Source organism: Engystomops pustulosus, chromosome 4 (assembly GCF_040894005.1).
Source record: "Engystomops pustulosus chromosome 4, aEngPut4.maternal, whole genome shotgun sequence".
Taxonomy (NCBI): domain Eukaryota; kingdom Metazoa; phylum Chordata; class Amphibia; order Anura; family Leptodactylidae; genus Engystomops; species Engystomops pustulosus.
The window spans coordinates 219790258-219809890 of record NC_092414.1 but is presented as its reverse complement, the minus strand read 5'-3'; the positions used below and the strand labels follow the sequence as shown (position 1 = coordinate 219809890).

Genomic DNA, 19633 nt, shown 5'->3' with positions numbered 1-19633 from the left:
AACAGGTATATCTGAAAAGTCACAGAATTACATTCAACTGCTACAAGTAGAAGCAGAACCAGGCCCATGAGTGTTCACAATATACATTTCATAAATCAGAAGCCCAGAAAAATACAGATTATACAGGAATTTAATTTTTACAACACAATGAGGGGGGTTTTAGGTGATAAAACACCCGACCATAAGAGCAAATATAAATGTGTTCACTTAACAAAACAGATTGACTATTGTCATTAAGCTCTACTGTAAAAACCCATAGTATCTGTACATGGTCTCTTTTGCCTGATGGCTATGGCTATAGATAAGTAGCCCCAAACATTATTTGATCATCTGCTGAAAGAAATAATTAATCAATGATTTTTTGGAACGCCTGCTTTATATCTTTATTCCTTAAACTATATATAATAGGGTTCAACAATGGGGTCCCCACAGTGTATAGAAGAGACAAAGATTTACTGATTTTCATAATTTGTCCATTAGTTGGAAGAACATACGTGGTAGATAGCGTCCCATAAAATAAGGAGACCACAGTCAGGTGGGAGCTGCAGGTGGAGAAAGCTTTCTGCCTCTGGGTAAGAGACCTGATCCATAAGATGGAAGAGATAATTCAAATATATGTGTAAGTTATAAAAATGAATGGTAGAAATGCCACAGGAACGGTGAGGAGAGTGTCTCCTAGTTGGACCATTGAGGTATCAGAACAGGAAAGTTGGAGCAAGGGAGAAAGATCACAGAATAAATGGTCAATTACGTTGGGTCCACAGAAGTCCAGCAAGTAGATGGATATTACAACAACCCAAACTATTAACACACTCAGACCCCAGGACATAAAGGCCAAATACCGGCAAAATACCATCTTCATGATAGATGTATAACGTAGTGGACTACAAATGGCCAAGTACCGGTCTAAAGACATAACGGCAAGAAGAAGACATTCAAAACATAAAGCAACAGCTAGGAAGTAATATTGAGCCAAGCAACATGTAAAACACATGATCACCACCTCCTCCAGTAAGCAATAAAGTGCATTGGGGACAATATCTGTGGTCAACATGATGTCAGAGATGGAGAGATGGGAGAGGAAGAAGTACATGGGAGTGTGGAGGTTCCTGCTGGTGGACACCAGGATGATGATGAAAAGGTTCCCACATATTGTCCCACAATATATCATTAAGAGTAGAGTGAAAAGAATCCATCTAAAGCTTCCAATGTTAGAAAATCCCAGGAGAATCACGGAGGAAATCTCACTTGTGTTACTTTCAGGTCCATCCTTAAGACAGTGTAACAGATTGTCAGTACATAGGAAGGTCATAGTAAGAAATCATAGATATTACATGGAAATGTAAAAAGATTGTACATTGTATATCATTTTGAAATCAAGAATTGTGTTCACAGAACCAGAACAAGGAATCTGCATTACAAGAAGAGTTGCTGCTGGATGAATTTCTAGTGGAGAGCAGAATAGCAGGTTCCCTAATCTCTATCCCTTGTCTTTGGGATTATTCCTGGGATTGGAAAAATCATATTAGGGCCTAGAATCTCAGAAAGAAAACCTCTGTAAATCCAAGTTAATTCAACAAAATTTCTGTGTAATGATAATAAAGATCCTGATACCTTCACATAAAGTCATCGGAGACAAAGTGTAAATATATAAATGAAAAATAGAATGGACACACTTTAGATTTTTTTTTTGTTCTAATAACTTACCTTAGAGATCATAACTTTTCTGATGTTCTCGATCTTGGGTTCTATCCGGTTCTCAGTCTTAGTAAATCCATCGGCCTTTCGGGAGACAGAATCGGCATTGATGTAAATTACAATGAATTATCAGACCTGACATTTATACACTGATATCACACACAACTACGGCTCCCACGTGGAACGTGAAGATGCTGGGGGATTATAATGCTCCCAAGTCTCCTCATTTCTTGGGGCTCTCATGGGATCCTCACTGAACCAGAAGAAAAAGATTAACTACGTATTGTATTTTTCACATAAAATGTATAAATGGACTTAAGTTAAGATGTTTTACACCCCCAATCCCCCTATAAGTAATCATAGCCTCTCTATGAACTTTTCTCTTTCCAAACTTATAACAGAGAGAATTTTAAATTTTTTATTCAATGTTTTGTTCCCTTCCTTTCAAAAGCCATAACTTTTTTTAAAAAAATTTCCAATGTACAGAGCAGCAGGCGGCCATGTTTCCTGCTTAACACCTTCAGGACGTAGCAAGTTTATATACTCGAGTATAAGCCTAGTTTTTCAGCACAAAAAATGTGCTGAAAAACCCAAACTCGGCTTATACTCGAGTCAAAATAATACATATATCTAAGCTCACCTTTCCGGCGACCCCTGTATATCTTCTGTGCGATCTTTCCGGCAGCGGCGGCAGGCTATATACACTGGGGCAGGGTCTGGCAGGCTATATACACTGGGTCAGGGTCTGGCAGGCTATATACACTGGGGCAGGGTCTTGCAGGCTATATACACTGGGGCAGGGTCTGGCAGGCTATATACTGGGGAGGCTGTGAACAATGCATTTCCCACCCTCGGCTTATACTCGAGTCAATATGTTTTCTCAGTATTTTGTGGTAAAATTAGGGGCCTCGGCTTATACTCGAGTATATATGGTAGCTTAAAGGGGTTTGCCCGTAAAAAGAAAATTCTCGAGTTTCAATCCCTTAGTTAGTATAATAGAAACAGAAAAACAAAAGAGCCTGGTGCAATACAGTAAAAAAAAGTGGGTGTCACAGTACTTAAAGTTAATCTGCTCACCTTTTAGTGTTAAGCGGCCTAGAGATGGGTGAATTTGGCGAATTTGCCAAATTTTTCGAAAAAATTTGATTCAACTTGAAAAAACATGTATTTCCTGGCTGCAGAGAGCCTGTAGGGTGTTGTAGAACGTTGTGCCATGCTTAAATATGCATAGGGAGCGTGGTTTGGTCTTCAAACAATGCTGTGTTTTAGAAACCCCCAAAAGATGGTGTCGGCAGTGATTCTGCATTGACGTCACTGATCATTTTGCCCATCATTTCATCTGTCAGTGTCCGCTTTCAATCATTCAATAATCCATAAACAGTATTGCTACAGCCAAAATCAAACAGGAATGGATCCTAAACAGAGATGACCAGTAAATTGGATACTTGCATGTCCTCTGTGTTCTGTATCCACTCCTGCTTATGGCTATCAATCCTGAAACTCTTAATTCCTTCTGACAGATGAAATGAAAGTGGCAACTAAACATAGTGGCAACGTCATAGAGCGATGGAGGGTGAAAACAGTATTATGGAAATCACAGAGTGTTCCAGGGAGACAGCAGTAACAGAGTGGCACAATGACAAACTTTGGAGGTGGCGGAAACATGGAAGGCCACAAAGTGGCACAATGATGAGAGTGTGGAGGTGGCGGCAGCAGAAGCAGCAGCAGGAGCTACAGGCAGCAGCAACATGGTGTCAGCAACAGGGAAAGCCACAGAGTGGTCCAACGATATAGTGTGGAGGTGGCATCAAAAGCAGCCGCAGGAGCCCACATTCCAGTCCGTGGTAAAGATGGTAGAAGGCAGATGGAGCAACTGGCAGCAGTTGTGTGGCATCGGGCGGGTGACAGCATCAGAATAGTGGCTGAGGAAGGTAGTTAGAAACCAGACTCACTTCTCAATGTTTGGAGGAGGCGTCATGGCTGATCTAATCTGATGCATTAGGCATTGGTGAGTTGAAATCCTGGCCGATCCAAGCCTGATTCATCTTGACAAAGGTCAGTCTCTCCAAATTAAAGGTGGACCAGCGGGTTCTCCTTGGGGTAATTATGGCCCCCGCCGCACTGAACACCCGCTCTGATGCCACACTATTGGCCAGGCATGGGGGCTTCTCTACTGCAAACCCCGCAAATTGCGGCCATGTATAAAGTTTGGCTGCAAAGAAGTCCATGGGATTCTCTACCTGAGGTGGTTGAGTGCTGTCCAAGTAGGCCGCCACCTGCTGGTGCAGGGTCTGCTCCATGTCCTGCTGCTGCTGCTAGTGGCGGTTACCCTCCTCACTAGACGGGTGAAGGAAATTGCTCTTTAGGGAATCCAGACTTAAGCTGGTGCTGATGGAACTGCTACTTCTCCTACCCCCCCCCATCTCCCCACAGCAGCCGTGGCAGTAGTACGTGAGCAATGACTGCCAGGAATCCCCCAGTCAGACCTGACAGGAAGGACAATGGTGTGGACAGTATTTCTCTATAGTATGCCAGTTGTTCCTCCCTCTCACTCATTTTTGACCGGTAGCGAGGGTCCAAGAGGGTGGAGAGCCAAAAGTCATCCCTATGGCGGATGTTAACTATTCGGCTGTCACTAGTTAGCAAAAGCAGCATGCTGAGGGCCATCTGTGCAAGTGACTCTGAGGGACTCCCGGCCTACATCTCCACTGCATACTGCCACAGTGCTTCTGGGTCATCTGCCTCGTCTTCTACCTCCTCCCGATGCTCCTGCTCCTCCTCTCTTGTCACCTGAGTAGAAAAAAACTAATTGCACCAGACTCTGCTTGTGCGCCAATATCCTCCTCCTCATCCTCCGCCAGTTCAGCCCCCACCGGACTCGTGTGGCCATGAGATGTAGTCTCCACCTCTCCAGTGCCCTGACCAGACAGATTTTGCAGCATGAGTTTCAGGACATGAAGCAGTGGAATGACTTTATTCATCCCGCAGTCATGGTGCGGCCTCTTCAAAGGGCCTAAGCAAACAGCAGTTGTCACGCATGAGCTGCCAGTGGTTGACATCAAAGTTACACAGGGGAGTACACCGGTCCGCTTGAATCATCAAAAAATCATTAATGGCTTTTCTCAGTTCATGCAGGCGGTATAACATATGGAGGCTGGAATTCCAACGGGTGGGAACACCGCATATCCGACTATGCTGGGGTAGGCCGTTCTGATGCTGCAACTCGTGGAGGGTGTGCTTGGCTTTGTGAGAATGGCTGAAGTGCGTGCACAGTGTCCTGGCCATTTTTAGAATGTCTATCAGATGGGTGTAAGACTTCAGGAACTTGTTGACAACCAGATTGAACATGTGCGCCATGGATCATCCCTCCTCGGTGTAGCGCTGACACCATGTTTCTCCCATTGTCTGTCACCATGGTTCTGATTTTTAGTTCTCGCGGAGAAAGCCACACATTGATTTCTTGTTGCATGACGTGGATCAGTTCCTCCCCTGTGTGACTATGTTTGTCTAGGCAAACCAGGTGCAGAACTGAGTGACACCGCTGTGCCCTGCACATGTGGTATGATGGAGCAGCACTTGTGGAGGCTGAGGTGGTGGTGGAGAAGGAGGAGGAGGCGGACACTGGCACAGGATCAGCAGTTTGACAACATGGAGGAGAAAGTGCCGTCTCTTGTGGAAGTTGTTGGTGTGGCTCAGCGGGAAGCTCATTCACCCAGTGGGCTGTAAAGGACATGTACTGGCCCTGACCATAGTTACAGCTACACATGTCTGCGCTGCCGTGCACCTTGGAAGAAACTGATAAGCTCAAGGACAGACCCACCTTCTGTTGCACATATTGATGATGGGCTGGCACTGCCTTTTTGGATAAGAAATTGCAGCTTGGAACTCTCCACCTCGGTTCGGCACAAGCCATTAGTTCTGTGAAGGGTGCAGAGTCCACGACTTGGAAAGGGAGGGACTGCAGTACCAAAAACTTGGACAAGAGCATGGTCAGCTTCTGCACCTTAGGATGGCTGGACGCATAGAGTTGTCTCTTTGTAAAGAGACAAGCTGACATGCAAGCTGACACTCTCTTCGGCCGACGATGATGAATCCCCTTCTACACCCAGCTGCCAAGTGCGATCGGCTACATCATCGTCAATTTGCATTTCCCGGTCACTGCTACTCTCCTCACCGGTGTCAGTATGCACAGACTGCATACTGCAGGAAGCAGCGGAAGTCTTCCCAACCTCTGCTGACTGTCATCAAACACTTCGTCCTTGCTGAATAGTGGCGCTGAGCCTAGACCACCTAGTAGCTCTCTGGCTGCAGGACATTAACAGGACAAAGGCTGGTTGAGGACAGTTGAGGGACGCTGACTTGCTCCTGGATCATGCCAAATAATTGTTGTATCTGAGGAACCCACGGACTCTTGGATGGGGTTGTCAGTTGTTATATTTGAGAAATTGGATGACCTAGTCAACCATTCAACAATGGCAGTTCTGGCCTCACAGAGTCACCCCTGCTGCGACGTCCCCTTACTGTGCTGCGACCTCTGCCTGCTCAACCTGCCTCCTTTCTGTCTGACATAGTGGTTTATAAACTACATGATTTGACACGTAAAACTGGCTCTAAACTATAGCCACAAAAAGGTAAGACAATGGGGCACATTTACTAAGGGTCCGCAGCCGCGAATCCGTCGGGTTTTTCCCGAATATTTCCTCTTTGCGCTGTATTTCACGGAATTGTGGCGCACGCGATCGATTTTTGGCGCAATCGCGCCGACTTTCGCGCGACAGAAATGGGGGGCGTGGCCACCGGACAACCCGAAGGATTCGGAAAAACCGCAGAATTTAAAAAGCCATTTGTGTCGCAAGATCAAGCACTCACATACACCAGAAAAAAGCAAGTGAACTCCATCGGACCTCGGCGCAGCAGCGACACCTGGTGAATATCGGCGCACGGACCTTAGTGAATCCCAGCAGAACCCGAATCAGCGTCGGAGAACCCGCCGCTGGATCGCGACTGGACCGGGTAAGTAAATGTGCCCCAATGTACATTATATAGATACCCCACAACTGACAACCTGTAATTACACCGAAAATCACTTTACAAACTACGTAGATTTCACACATAAATCTGGCTCTAAACTATAGCCACAAAAAGGTATGGCAATTTGCGTTATACAGATACCCCACAACTGACACCCAGTGAGAGGTCCACAAAATCACTACAGCATGAATGGGAAATAGATTTTTTTCTATTTGATTTTGTCACTAAATAGAACTGCTATTTGGGGTATACAGATCCCCCTAAACGTACAGCCTGGGATTGAAGCAGGAATCGCTAGTACAGTAGCAGCAGCTTGATGCTACAGACAGCACATCCAGTGTAAAATGGCGGGATTGCAAATGGACGACAGTTTTATAGGGCTGCGAGCCTGTGTGATATCACATAAGCCTGCCGGTCGTTGATTGGCTTACAGGTCTGCAGATGTCATCGGGGGTGTTCCTTTCTCCTTCCCAGAGTTCTCTGCCCCATGTAACATGTTGTGCATAAACTTCGGCTTCGTGACAAATCAATATTTTTGTGAAATTCGTATCGAATTCCACTTCGTTAGAATCGATTCGCTCATCTATAGTGCTGTCTCGTCCTGGCTGACAGGAAATCCTCCGGATAATAGCGATGGTGACCCGTAGTGAAGAAGATGTGCTCCTACTCCTTCCGGGTAGTGAGAAGAAAAATTGGACGTCTACTCCGGTGCAACCCGATTAGAAATTACATGCGGCATACAGGAAGAAGTTTTATGCCGATTAATTCGAAGACAAAGTAAAATAATAAAATAATAAAATCATATGAGACAACGCGCTTCGCATCACTATACTGGACGCTTCGTCAGGTCTGTAATGGATGTTGTAAACTAATTGGTTTTAAATACATCAAACAGGAAATGATGTCATAATGACCTATACAGAGATTGTCATATACATCGATAATATTATAATCTTAACAATTGAATAGATGCAACAATCACAATAAATAAGACATGGAAATTACATATCTAAAAACATTAATAATCTTTCCTAATCATTGGTGGTCTCGTAATCGGAAGTGCTAATGGATGGAACGCACTGTTCTGGAAGATGTGCGCACTGGTGGAATGCACGGAGACGATACAATCGTGAAAACATCCGGACTGACATGTCCGAGAAAGATGGTGGCCTTGCAGGCTATGGAGAGGGCTTGGCCCGCAGCTCTCTCCATGCACCGGGACCCAGCACACCCCGTACCAGTATGGTGGCCGTCAGAAAGGGGTTAAAAGACAAAAAGAAAAAAAAACATCTTAAAATCCGTTATGCAATTTCCAGTGATATCATATTGCGGTTGGTATTCCCTATTGTTAAAAACATATTAACTTTTTGGGGGAGTGGAGGAGTAGAAAAACATCAATTATGTAATTGATTTTTTACTATATTTTTTGTGTGTTCACCCTCTTAACCATCTTATTTTTTATTCTATCGGTCAATACGGTATCGTTTTTGCATCACAGTCTTCCAATTGGCGTAACACTTTTCTTTTTTGTCTACAGAGCGAATTTTTGAGGGACATGTAGTACTTGCAGCAATATCATTCTGGAGCAGATATGTTTTTTATCACTTTTATTGCATTTTGGGGTTGAAATAGGTAACACATTGTTACCAACAATCATCATGCAGGTTTAACCCCTTCCCGACATGTAACGTAGTAGTACGTCACATGTCGGGTCCCGGCACATGGAGAGGGCTCGCGGGCCGAGCCCTCTCTATAGCCGGTAAGCCTTTGCTGCATATCGCAGCAAAGGCTTACCGGTAACACCCGCGATCGGTGCCGGATCGTTCGCGGGTGTTTCACCGCTGATCGCTGCCGGCAAAAGGTGCCGGCGGCTCCTAAAAGACGTCATCGGGGAGCAGCGATCCGTCGCCATGGTAGCTTCGGGTCTCACGAAGACCCGAAGCTACTTCGGGTTAACCCATTCATTACAATGTGCTGTCAGCACATTGTAATGTATGAGTAGTAAAATCCCCATATACTGCCATACTGTAGTATGGCAGTATATGATAGGATCGTACAGACACCCCAGGGTTAAAGTACCCTAGGGAGTCTGAAAAATAATAAAAATTAAAAAAAAAAGTTAAAATAAAAAAATTATAATAAAAAAACCTAAAAATTCAAATCACCCCCCTTTCCCTAGAACTGACATAAATATAAATAAACAGTAAAAATCATAAACACATTAGATATCGCCGCCTCCGAAAATGCCTGATCTATCAAAATATAATAACAGTTTTTCACTGCGTTTAACCTCGTAACGGAAAATCGCACCCAAAGTCGAAAATGGCACTTTTTTGCCATTTAAAAAAAATAAAAAATTCTATAAAAAGTGATCACAAGGTAGTACAGTCCTAAATATGATAATTTTGTAAACGTCATCAAAATCCGCAAAAAACAGCCCCACCCACAGCTCCATACACCAAAGTATGAAATAGTTATTAGCGCCAGAAGATGGCAAAATCCCCCCAAAAAATGTTGTACAGGAGGTTTTAATTTTTTTAAATGTATGAAAACATTATAAAACCTATATAAATTTGGTATCCCCATAATCGTACCGACCCAAAGAATAAAGTAGACATGTAATTTGGGTGCACAGTGAAATCCGTAAAATCCAAGCCCACAAGAATACGGCACAAATGCGTTTTTTTTACCAATTTCACTGCATTTGGAATTTTTTTCCCACTCCCAGTACACGGCATGGAATATTCTATACCACCATTTTGAAGTGTAATTTGTTACGCAGAAAATAAGCTGTCACACAGCTCTGTACATGGAAAAATAAAAAAGTTACAGATTTTTGAATGTGGGGAGTGAAAAATGAAAACGCAAAATCGAAAAAGGTCTGCGGCAGGAAGGGGTTAATAATTATTTATTTTGATTCTACGGGTTGTTACGGACACAGTGATACTGTATGTGTTGTGATTTTTATTATTTTCATCTTATTCATATTATATGTCATTTTATGTGTTAAAGGGAATTTGGAGCATTTTTATTCATTTCTTTATTATTATTGGATAACATTTTTTCTTTTCTTTTTTTAACTTGCAACATGGGCCATGAACAAGCAATCATCTGATTCCACCCGATGTGTCCTTACAGCGTATGGAATAAATGAAATGTGAGACCAGCCTTTGGAGAGCTGTAATTTCAGGACATGAAGCTGATCATGTTGAGAGGTGTCTTTTATCTTTGTCTATGGGGGATGGGCCCACTGTTAAGGATATGACTATATTTTTTTAACACTTGTTGTGGACAAATGACCACCAAGACAACATCATCTCCAACGTTGTCTTCCATGCACTGTGCGAAAGACTGGAGCCTCATACATTTCTATATCACGTGTTGTTTATTTTATCCGTGTAACTGCGGTATCTGGAAACATGAAAGAATTCGAATGGGCCAATGATAACCAAGCGTAATAGCTAGAGGGCTCCTCCCTCTTAAGAAAGATAAAATACCCTGTAGTTCAATAATAAATTAGAGATCTTTGGCATAGAGATAACTTTTCTAATTTGGTGCTTGATGGATCTCGAGGCAAAGTGCGCTCACAGTTTTTGTGACCGATCAGCTTTACCTGAACCAGACTGAGGAGATCAGAAGGTAACCTGCAGGTAAGAAAGACTATATTTTACATTTCTGCTTTGCGCTTCCTCATCTGCTCTTCTCTTTATGCAGGTGAGTGACGCTCTGCCTGGTATAAAGCTGTGGCCTTGGTAACTCTGTCCACCCTTGGAGTTGGTGCCGGTCTTCCATCTCAGTGTATATGTGTGTATGTAATGGTCATTGGCTATACTTGGATACTGGCGGTGTTGGGTATTTATATGTTGCTGCTTGTACAGAGAGATGGTGTTGTGAGAAGCCCCGGCTGTTGATAGAAGAGATAGAAGTATTAGAGAACCTAGAAGAAGTTGCGTAGAAAACCCTTTTCTTTACGGCCAGAGAATTGTCTTAATACGGGCATAACTTTCGAAGACAAACGAAAAGAAATAGTCCATCAGTTATGGCCCGAGATCTCCGTAGCCAAGCAGTGCTCTGAGATATTTTGAGACAAAGGGGTAATTTGTTGTAGACAAAGAAAAAAACGTGTATCCTACTTCATAAAATAGTGTAGAGAAGAAGACATAAGAAGCCAAGGTAAATTGTTGAAGGGCTTGGGGCTCTCGACTCCTGGAACTTTGGATCCAGATGACTGGAAAAGTGATATTGGAGAGAACAGAAAATGGTTGAAAGATAACAAATTTGAGAAGGCCGCAGCAAAGTTTGAAGAGGTTAGGATAGGATGTTGTAAGAAAACAACTGTTGGAAGAAAGAGATAATATGAGTGCTCCAATGCCAAAGACTTAGTAATGGATGTGAGATTGTGACCCCCATTACTCAACTTGTTGATTAGAAAAGACAGACCCTGATGGATGGACAAGGGGAGATGAGTAAGGAGAGAAAGGGGCTAGAGGACCCTCCAAACTATCATGATGCCCTCTCAGATACCCACAGATACTGGGCCTTTCATGTTTCAATTGTGGTGTACAAAAACCCTGAGGGATACCTGTTATAGTATGCAGATAAATAGTTACAGAGTCATGTTCCGTCAGAAGTTTTTATGTTGAATATTCTCACTGACATAAGTAATTGCCCTGAAGGAATGTTACACAGATAAAGTGTATTCTAAGTGATCCATGCGGAGGATCCTACAGAGAGCCCTCTGTACTCAGAGAGCTCAAGAGAATCGGGTGAGAAGAGACAGATTAAAGTTGTTGGTGTGGAGAGCCGTTTAATTAAAAGAGATTTTTATTTAATTTTTCCAAAACAAAGGGGAAAGGATGGCACCTGTTAGACTCCAACCCTCATCCCATATCAGCAGAGGGGTTGAGTTTATGGAGCCAGAAACACTTATGATTGTAGTGCCCCCCAGACCATCTGCCACCATGTCACCCGTCACAATTTTACCCAGTTTTATTGCTGTTTTAGCTTCTATCACTCAGGGATGGTCAGTGTAAGATTCTAGAGTTTGGGCGGAGACTCTCTGAGTATGATCCCTTATGATCACTGTAGTTCTGTGTGATAACAATGTGCTTAGATTATCAAGGTAAAAGGTTTATATAAACTTTCATTTAGCTTCTGAACATTGTACTAGTATCTGACACATAGAAAGAGAGATGAAACAGATCAGAGATGAGATGATGAGATCCATGAGATGCCTGACACAGTCAGCATTGCTACATCTCTGCTATTCCACAACACACTAGATCTGCTGTGCCTCTCTCCCCCTCCCCAGATAAATAACTTATCTGCCTATAGCTTTACACTCCCCATGCAGCTGCCGGCAGGAACTCAGCATCTGTGTATCAGTGTGAGCTCCGTCCTGGAATGGGAGGTACTAGAGACAAAGAGAGATACAGAAATTTCAGCTCCACGGCCATCAGACAGAAAAGCAAGATGGCTTCCCTGGCAACTGAAATTGTGTTCACCAGGACTGATAGAGACAGGTTGGATTTCACTATCTGTGAAATGCTGTATTTTTGTTAATAACAGTGAATTAGAGAATGTGTTATTATGTCCCTTTAATGAATATTAAAGCTGAACTTACAAGATATTTCCTAGTAAAAGCAGGGAAAATTGTAAAAAAGAAAATGAATTAGATAAAGAAAAAACTACAATACAATAATAATTCCAATTATGTTAAAGGGAACCTACCACCACGAATCTACCTATAAAGGTAGATCGGGTGGTAGGTGGATCAATGGGACGTGATGATAACCCTTTAAAGGGTTAATCCTCACATCCCCGCACTTTTTTGGTAACGTTTATTATCCCTATATGTAAATTTTATTATGCGGCTACTTGGGTGTGGAGTAGCTGCAGCTGAGGCTACATGGCACAGCTACTCCACGCCCCAGTAGCCTCTTTACTCCTCCTATCCACAATCTTCGCCACGCAGCTCCTCGTAGCTGCGCGCCATCGTTTGACAAACCTGCCGTCAGCGCATGCGTAGAAGAGCAGGCCTGTGCCTGTGCGCTCACTGCTTCTGAGCTGCACAGGCACGGGCCTGCTGTTCTGCGCATGTGCAGACGGCAGGTTCGTCGGACGAGGGTGCATGGACGGAAGAGGGTGCACGCCCCAGTAGCCGCATAACAAAATTTACATATAGGGATAATAAAAGTTACCAAAAAAAGTACGGAGACGTGAGAATTAGCCCTTAAAAGGGCTATCCTCAAGTCCTATTGATCCACCTACCACCTACTACTTCTTTATAGGTAGATTCGTGGTGGTAGGTTCCCTTTAAATCATACAATATTTAATGAAATTTTAAAGAAAATTATTAATAACCATTGGAGTATTTTGAAGGAGTATAAGATCATTGGAGAATCACTATCAGCAAAACCCTCATTCGTGTTTAAAAAAGCCAAAAATATTGGTAGTTTGGTGTCCCCAACTGTGAAGAATAACAGTAAAAACACAAGTGTAAAGAAAAGAACAGGCTTTTTCTGTGTAATAAATGCTATAATATTAAAAACAAAACAATTAACCGCTACTATTGAAGAGAGCAAAGAGAACTTCAAGATTAAGGATCGTATTGATTGCCGAAATAAAGGAATTTCAATCTCTGGAATTAAATGTACCTGTAATTAACTATAGGTGGGAAGAACACGGCAAATGAGTCGTAGAATATACAAACATCTGCGTAATCACCAACTATCACAACATTTCATAGAAAAACAGGAGGCAACGTAACAGGAACAACATTTTTTGTAATAGAACATGGAAATTATATAAATAAAATGTCACATAGCGAAAGGATTTTTGATCAAAATACTCCAACCCCATCAGAATTAAACAATGAAATTGAAACTTTTTCCTTTTGAAGAAAGTGTCAGTAGCAGAATGATCGTTTGCCTAGTGAGGGACTCATAGCGCATCACAGTAAATTAACAACATACAGAGGTCTGTTTGTAATTAGGGGCCATCTGTAAGTCGGGTTTTCTTAAGTAGGGGACAATCAGTATATACATACAGGGCATATTCAAGAAATGTAGATAGCATCATAAGTAAAATGCAAAAATGCAAATGATGGCTAATATGCTCAGTATACTATGAAAGCATAAGCCTATATGGCCATAGAAAAGTGGTACAGACAGTGGGGCACATTTACTAAGGGTCCGAACAGCGCATTTTCGTCGGGTTTTGCGTTTTCTTCCGTTTTGCGCTGAATTGCCCCAGGATCGGATTGTGGCGCATCGGCGCCGGCTTGCATGCGACACAAATTGGGGGGCATGGACGTCGGACAACCCGACTGATTCGGACAAACTGCGTAATTTAAAAAGCAAATTGTGTCGCAAGAAAAGCATTTACATGCACCGGGAAGAAGAAGGTGAACTCCGCCGGACCTCAGCGGGGGAAGCGACACATGCAGGAAACTGGACGCACAATCTTAGTGAATCGTGGAAGACCCGAATCCTTGTCGGACAAGCACAGTGGAGATTGCGATAGGACGGGTAAGTAAATGTGCCCCATTGTATGTATTACCATGAGTCAGTGCAAGTAGGTGGCAGTGATGAGTACAGAAAATGACATGGAGAAGGCTAGGTTATAAAAGTGTTAACATACCATATTGCTGGAGGGCATAAAGGCAAGGAATGGGTGGTCAGCCCCTGGAATGTTATTGTGGTACCCAAAGACCCCTGGTGCTTCACGTTTGTCAAAAGACTGTAGAAAAGCCTGTGTGTACAGGGAGTGTGGCGCCAAGCACACATCCTGGGGCAGGGATCAAAGCATGGGAAAGTTTAGTGGGTTTCTCTCCCACCAGAGATTAAAACCAGAGACAATGAAGACTTATATTTTTCAAATAAATTGGACACAATTTTTAGTTCTAAGGTCCAACCAACAGAATAGGATCAGGGAGGCTAACTCCATCGTCCTTGCTAATCTTGAATAGGTGGGACTCCAGAAACCCCACTAAATCACCTAACACAACTATTCCTGGGCATAGACCCCCGGTCAGGATTCTGGACCACCGCGGGGCATGATGGTACTAGCCGACACCTGGGACTGGAGTTTAAGTGCACCTGGTCTCCAACAGAGCCCACCGCATAGTGGGATGGTCTTGCTGCAGCTGGGTGCCACCAGGTCATTCCACAGGTGCGACTAGCCCTCAGTGGCAGCCAAGGTAGTACTGCAGCACACAGTCCGAGCCAGGGGTGACAGCGGGAGAGCAGCAGTTATAGGGTCACTAGAACTTATGGTAGGAACACGGCAACAGGCACATGGGACAGGAATGTAGGAACAGATTGGAACGTGGGAAAAGGAACACAGGAGCAGGATCACAGGAACATAGGAGCGGGACACAGGAGCAGGAACTGGAATGCAGGAACACAGGAATGGAACACGGAACACTCAGGAGCACAGGAACGACACAGGGGAACACTTAGAAGCACAGGCACACATGATCACGGGAACACAGGAGCAGGAATTGGAACGCAGGAACGGAACACGGGAACAACCAGGAGCACAGGAACACTGGAATGCAGGAGAGCTTTCACTTCACAGGGAATGGCTTGAAGATCCAGCAAGGAATCCTGAGAACAGCCAGCCTTTAAGGAAACCTGGGAGATCCAGCGCCAATCAGAGATGCACTGGCCCTGTAGTGCTTGCTGGGGAGCAGGGATACACGCACGGACCAGACCAGACGGGAGCAGTAACGTGATGAGGTGAGTTTGATGCCAAGGACCAGGGGGCAGCGACACAGATAGGGGCAATGTTGTGCCCGCGATCTGAGACATGGATCGCGGGAGCACCCGTGACACCCATCTTTTTTATTGGTTGGGAGATAATGAGTCGCCCAGTGCATTGGAGGTAATGGTGCAATAGTTTCATCCTTCTATTCAGACTTATGGTTTTTTGTAATAACTTGGGGGGGAAGGTGTTTATATTATTTCTTTAGCATGTGAACATCCCGTTCTCTGTGACATCACAAGCTGGAAGGTGGGAGGAAGACCCACTATCAATAAATTATGGAGCTGTGCTAATGGCTATTGTCAGTCATCATGAGACCCCAAATAACACCTGGAAGGCTTCCCGAAGGAATTCTTAGCTGGGTCTCACATCTGCTACTATTTCATGAGGGGCTTATGTAAACCGGCACCTATTTGCCTTATTTATACAGGCAGTCCCCAGGTTACGTACAAGATAGGTTCCATAAGTTTGTTCTTAAGTTGAATTTGTATGTAAGTAGAAACTGTATATTTTATAATTGTAGTTCCAGACAAAACATATTTTTCCCAAGTTACAATTGGTGTTTCAAAACTGTTTGCTGTAATGGGACCAAGGATTATCAATAAAGCTTCATTACCGACACCTTACAGCTGATCATTGCAGCCTGGGACTATAGTAAAGCATCCAGAGAGCTTCAACAGAGGTCACAGTGGACAGAAGTGTCCATCCTTAACTGGGGGTCGTCTGTAAGTTGGGTGTAACTCAACACAAAATCTAGGAAGCAGCCACAGATTTTATTTGTCATGAATATCGGTGTATGTATGGCCATCCAGGGTTTGTATCATGTCATGTAGATTATTAGAGTTTTTTCTTGTCATTGTTATATTGATTTAGTTGCCATAGACATCAATGATAATTTACAACAATCAAGAAGACGTTAGATGTGGCCCTAACGAGTATTTGATCCTCTGTGAATTTGTCTGCTCAAAGAAATAATTTATCAATGATCTTTGTGAACGCCTGCTTGATATCTTTATTTCTTAGACTGTAAATAATGGGATTCAACAATGGGGTCCCCACAGTGTACAGGAGAGACAAAGATTTACTGACTTTCACAATTTGTCCATTAGTTGGAAGAACATATGTGCTGGATAGTGTCCCATAAAATATGGAGACCACAGTCAGGTGGGAGCTGCAGGTGGAGAAAGCTTTCTGCCTCTGGGTAAGAGACCGGATGCGTAAGATGGAAGAGATAATACAAATATATGTGTAAGTTATAAAAATGAAAGGAAGAAACACCAAAGGAACGGTGAGTAGAGTAGCTTCTTGTTGAACAATTGAGGTATCAGAACAGGAAAGGTGGAGCAAGGGAGAAAGATCACAGAAGAAATGGTCAATAACATTGGGACGACAGAAGTCCAGCAAGTAGATGGATACTGTAAGCACCCAAACTAGTAACAAGCTCAGACTCCACGACATAAAGACCAGGTAGCGACAAAATTCCATCTTCATGATAGACGTATAACGTAGAGGACTACAAATGGCCAAATAGCGGTCTAAAGACATAACTGCAAGAAGAAGACATTCAAAACATAAAGCAACAGAAAAAAAGTAATGTTGAGCCAAGCAACATGTAAAACACATGATCCCCACCTCCTCCAGTAAGCAATAAAGGGCATTGGGGACAATATCTGTGGTCAACATGATGTCACAGGTGGACAGCTGTGAGATGAAGAAGTACATGGGAGAGTGGAGGTTCTGGCTGGTGGACACCAGGGTGATGATCAGGAGGTTCCCACATATTGTCCCACAGTAAATCACTAAAAAGTGAATAAAAAGAATCCATCTAAAGCTTCCAATGTTAGAAAATCCCAGAAGAATCACTGAGGAAATCTCACTGGTGGTGTTACTTTCAGGTCCAACCTTAAGCCAGTGAAGCAGAGGTTGTATTAATGTCATAGTAAGGAATTACAGAATCCTGAACAGATCTAGAACCAGAAATCTGAATTACAAGAAACGTTTCTAGTAGAGCGGAGCGAGCATACTCTTCCCAGCTTGATGCTCGTTCGAGTATTAGCATACTTGAAACGTGAGTACAGAAAGGTGTTCTTCACAATAGTATGTGAAGAACAATATGTGTGAAGAACACATTGCAGATGTTTAACACGGGTCATTCTCCTTTTTGAGGTTCCACGAATATTCCATTGAAAAAAAGAAACACGACTGACTTCCTTATTTCTCAATAACATGACACATTTTATTGCAGAGCCTTGGTCCCCTTGAAAAATGCTCGAGTCTCCCATTGACTTCAATGGGGTCCGTTATTCGAAACGAGCACTCGAGCATCAGAAAAAATTGACTCGAGTAACGAGCACCCAAGCATTTTAGTGCTCGCTCATCTCTAGTTTCTAACTCTAAGCTCTGCTGCTGGATGACTTTCTAATGATCAGTAGAATATCAGGTTCTCTAATCCCTGTCTCAAGTTTCTGTGATTAATCCTCAAAATGAACATCTCCGACACTTTCGGAAATCTCTGTAAACACAAGTTAATTTAAAAGCATTTAAGTGCAATTATGATAAAGAAACTGATACTTTAACAAAAATTAGGCAAAGTTTAAATATTTAAATCCACTAAAGGGATTGGGAAGATAAAAAGGGGGAAATACAGAGAGAAATATAGCTACCTAGCGCAAGATTATCCTTGGTAGGTTTTGGACTCACCTTCTATGGTTGTGCTGTTTACAGGCAAAACAGTGGTGTAGGCATATGTGGTGAGTGGCTGTTGCCTAGTCTTCACCCTCACCCAAGGGTTAGGTATCGACGGAGTGTAGCAATGGATAGGAACGGTAGGTGGCAGGCTGTAACCCCCCTGGTAAAAACAGAGATGTTTGTGGGGCGCAGGTACTCAATGAAGAAGGGGTTTCTTTAGTCAGTTGACAACGCGTTTCGCACTATAGGAAGTGCTTCATCAGGTCTATTTAGTGGACAGATGAAACTCTGCACGATCCACAAAATAGACCTGATGAAGCTCCTTGTATAGTGCGAAACGCGTGGTCAACTGAATTAAAAGAAACCTTTTTTATCGATAACCTGCGCCCTACAAACGTCTCTGTTTTTACCAGGGGGGTTACAGCCTGCAACCTACCCTTCCTTTTCATAAATATATAAATGATAAATAGAATAATTGCAGCAATTTTTAATTTTTTTGTTATAAAAACTCACCTTTGAGATCATAACTTCCCTTATGTTTTTTGATCTTTGTTTCTATCCTGTTCTCATTCCTAGCAGATCCATCCATGTTTCGGCAGAGAGAATCGGCATTGATGTAAATTACAATGAATTATCAGACCTGACATTTATACACTGATATCACACACACAACTAGGGCTCCCACATGGAACGTAAAAATGTTGGGGATTCTTAATGGCCCCAGTGGTGTCTTCCAGCCTCCTCATTTCTAGGGGCTCTCAGGAGATCTCACTGAACAAAAAAAAACAAGAAAAAAGAGATTATCTACTTACTGTAATTTCCACTTAAAATGTAACATTTTATATTCCATGCAATGTGCTCAGAATGTGTAAAAAAAAATCAAAATGTGGAAAATTGATGAAAACAAGGAGCCATTTTTTTAACTTAAAAAAATTATTGAAACCTAGGGGTTCTGATTATTCATAACATATAGTATAATAAGATATCACATCTTCATTTTGCTACATTATGGGACTAGGCCTATGGCCCTCCACCTTCAGAATACGGAACTACTCCAAAGTAACATATACACTACCACAAGAAAAGAAAAGGAAGCGTTGGCGAAACGCTCGTTGGGGTGTCCGAGGGCTTTCCATGTTGCGCTATAAAATGGGTAAGACACTTGTCTGTTATTCTTTATCCTACTGTTTTTACATATATTAGTTGTTTGTGCTACTTGCCTAGGATTGATGTATACTAGAGCACTTTAGAGGTATGTTTATTATCACATATACATAATTTTTTCGGTGGATATAGCCTTCATTGCGCATAGGAGATTAGCTCATTTGGACCAATTTGGTACTGGATTTCTTCCATTTACATCCATTGTGATCAATTTGTTTTTATTGTGCTCAATAAAGTCTTTTGTGGAATTTTATCATGAGAACTGTGTAGCTCCTTTTCTTTTCTC

At 42.8% G+C, this 19633-nt stretch overlaps 1 protein-coding gene and 1 pseudogene across 1 annotated transcript; both read right to left on the bottom strand.

Moving 5' to 3' along the window:
• Positions 1 to 346: 346 nt before the first annotated feature.
• LOC140128653 (olfactory receptor 11L1-like) lies at positions 347 to 11347 on the bottom strand (annotated as a pseudogene).
• Positions 11348 to 16458: 5111 nt separating this feature from the next.
• Positions 16459 to 17433, bottom strand: LOC140128652 (olfactory receptor 11L1-like). Its single transcript, XM_072150351.1, has one exon. The coding sequence runs from the start codon at positions 17431 to 17433 to the stop codon at positions 16459 to 16461; it is 975 nt and encodes a 324-aa protein (XP_072006452.1).
• Between the last annotated feature and the right edge of the window lie 2200 nt (positions 17434 to 19633).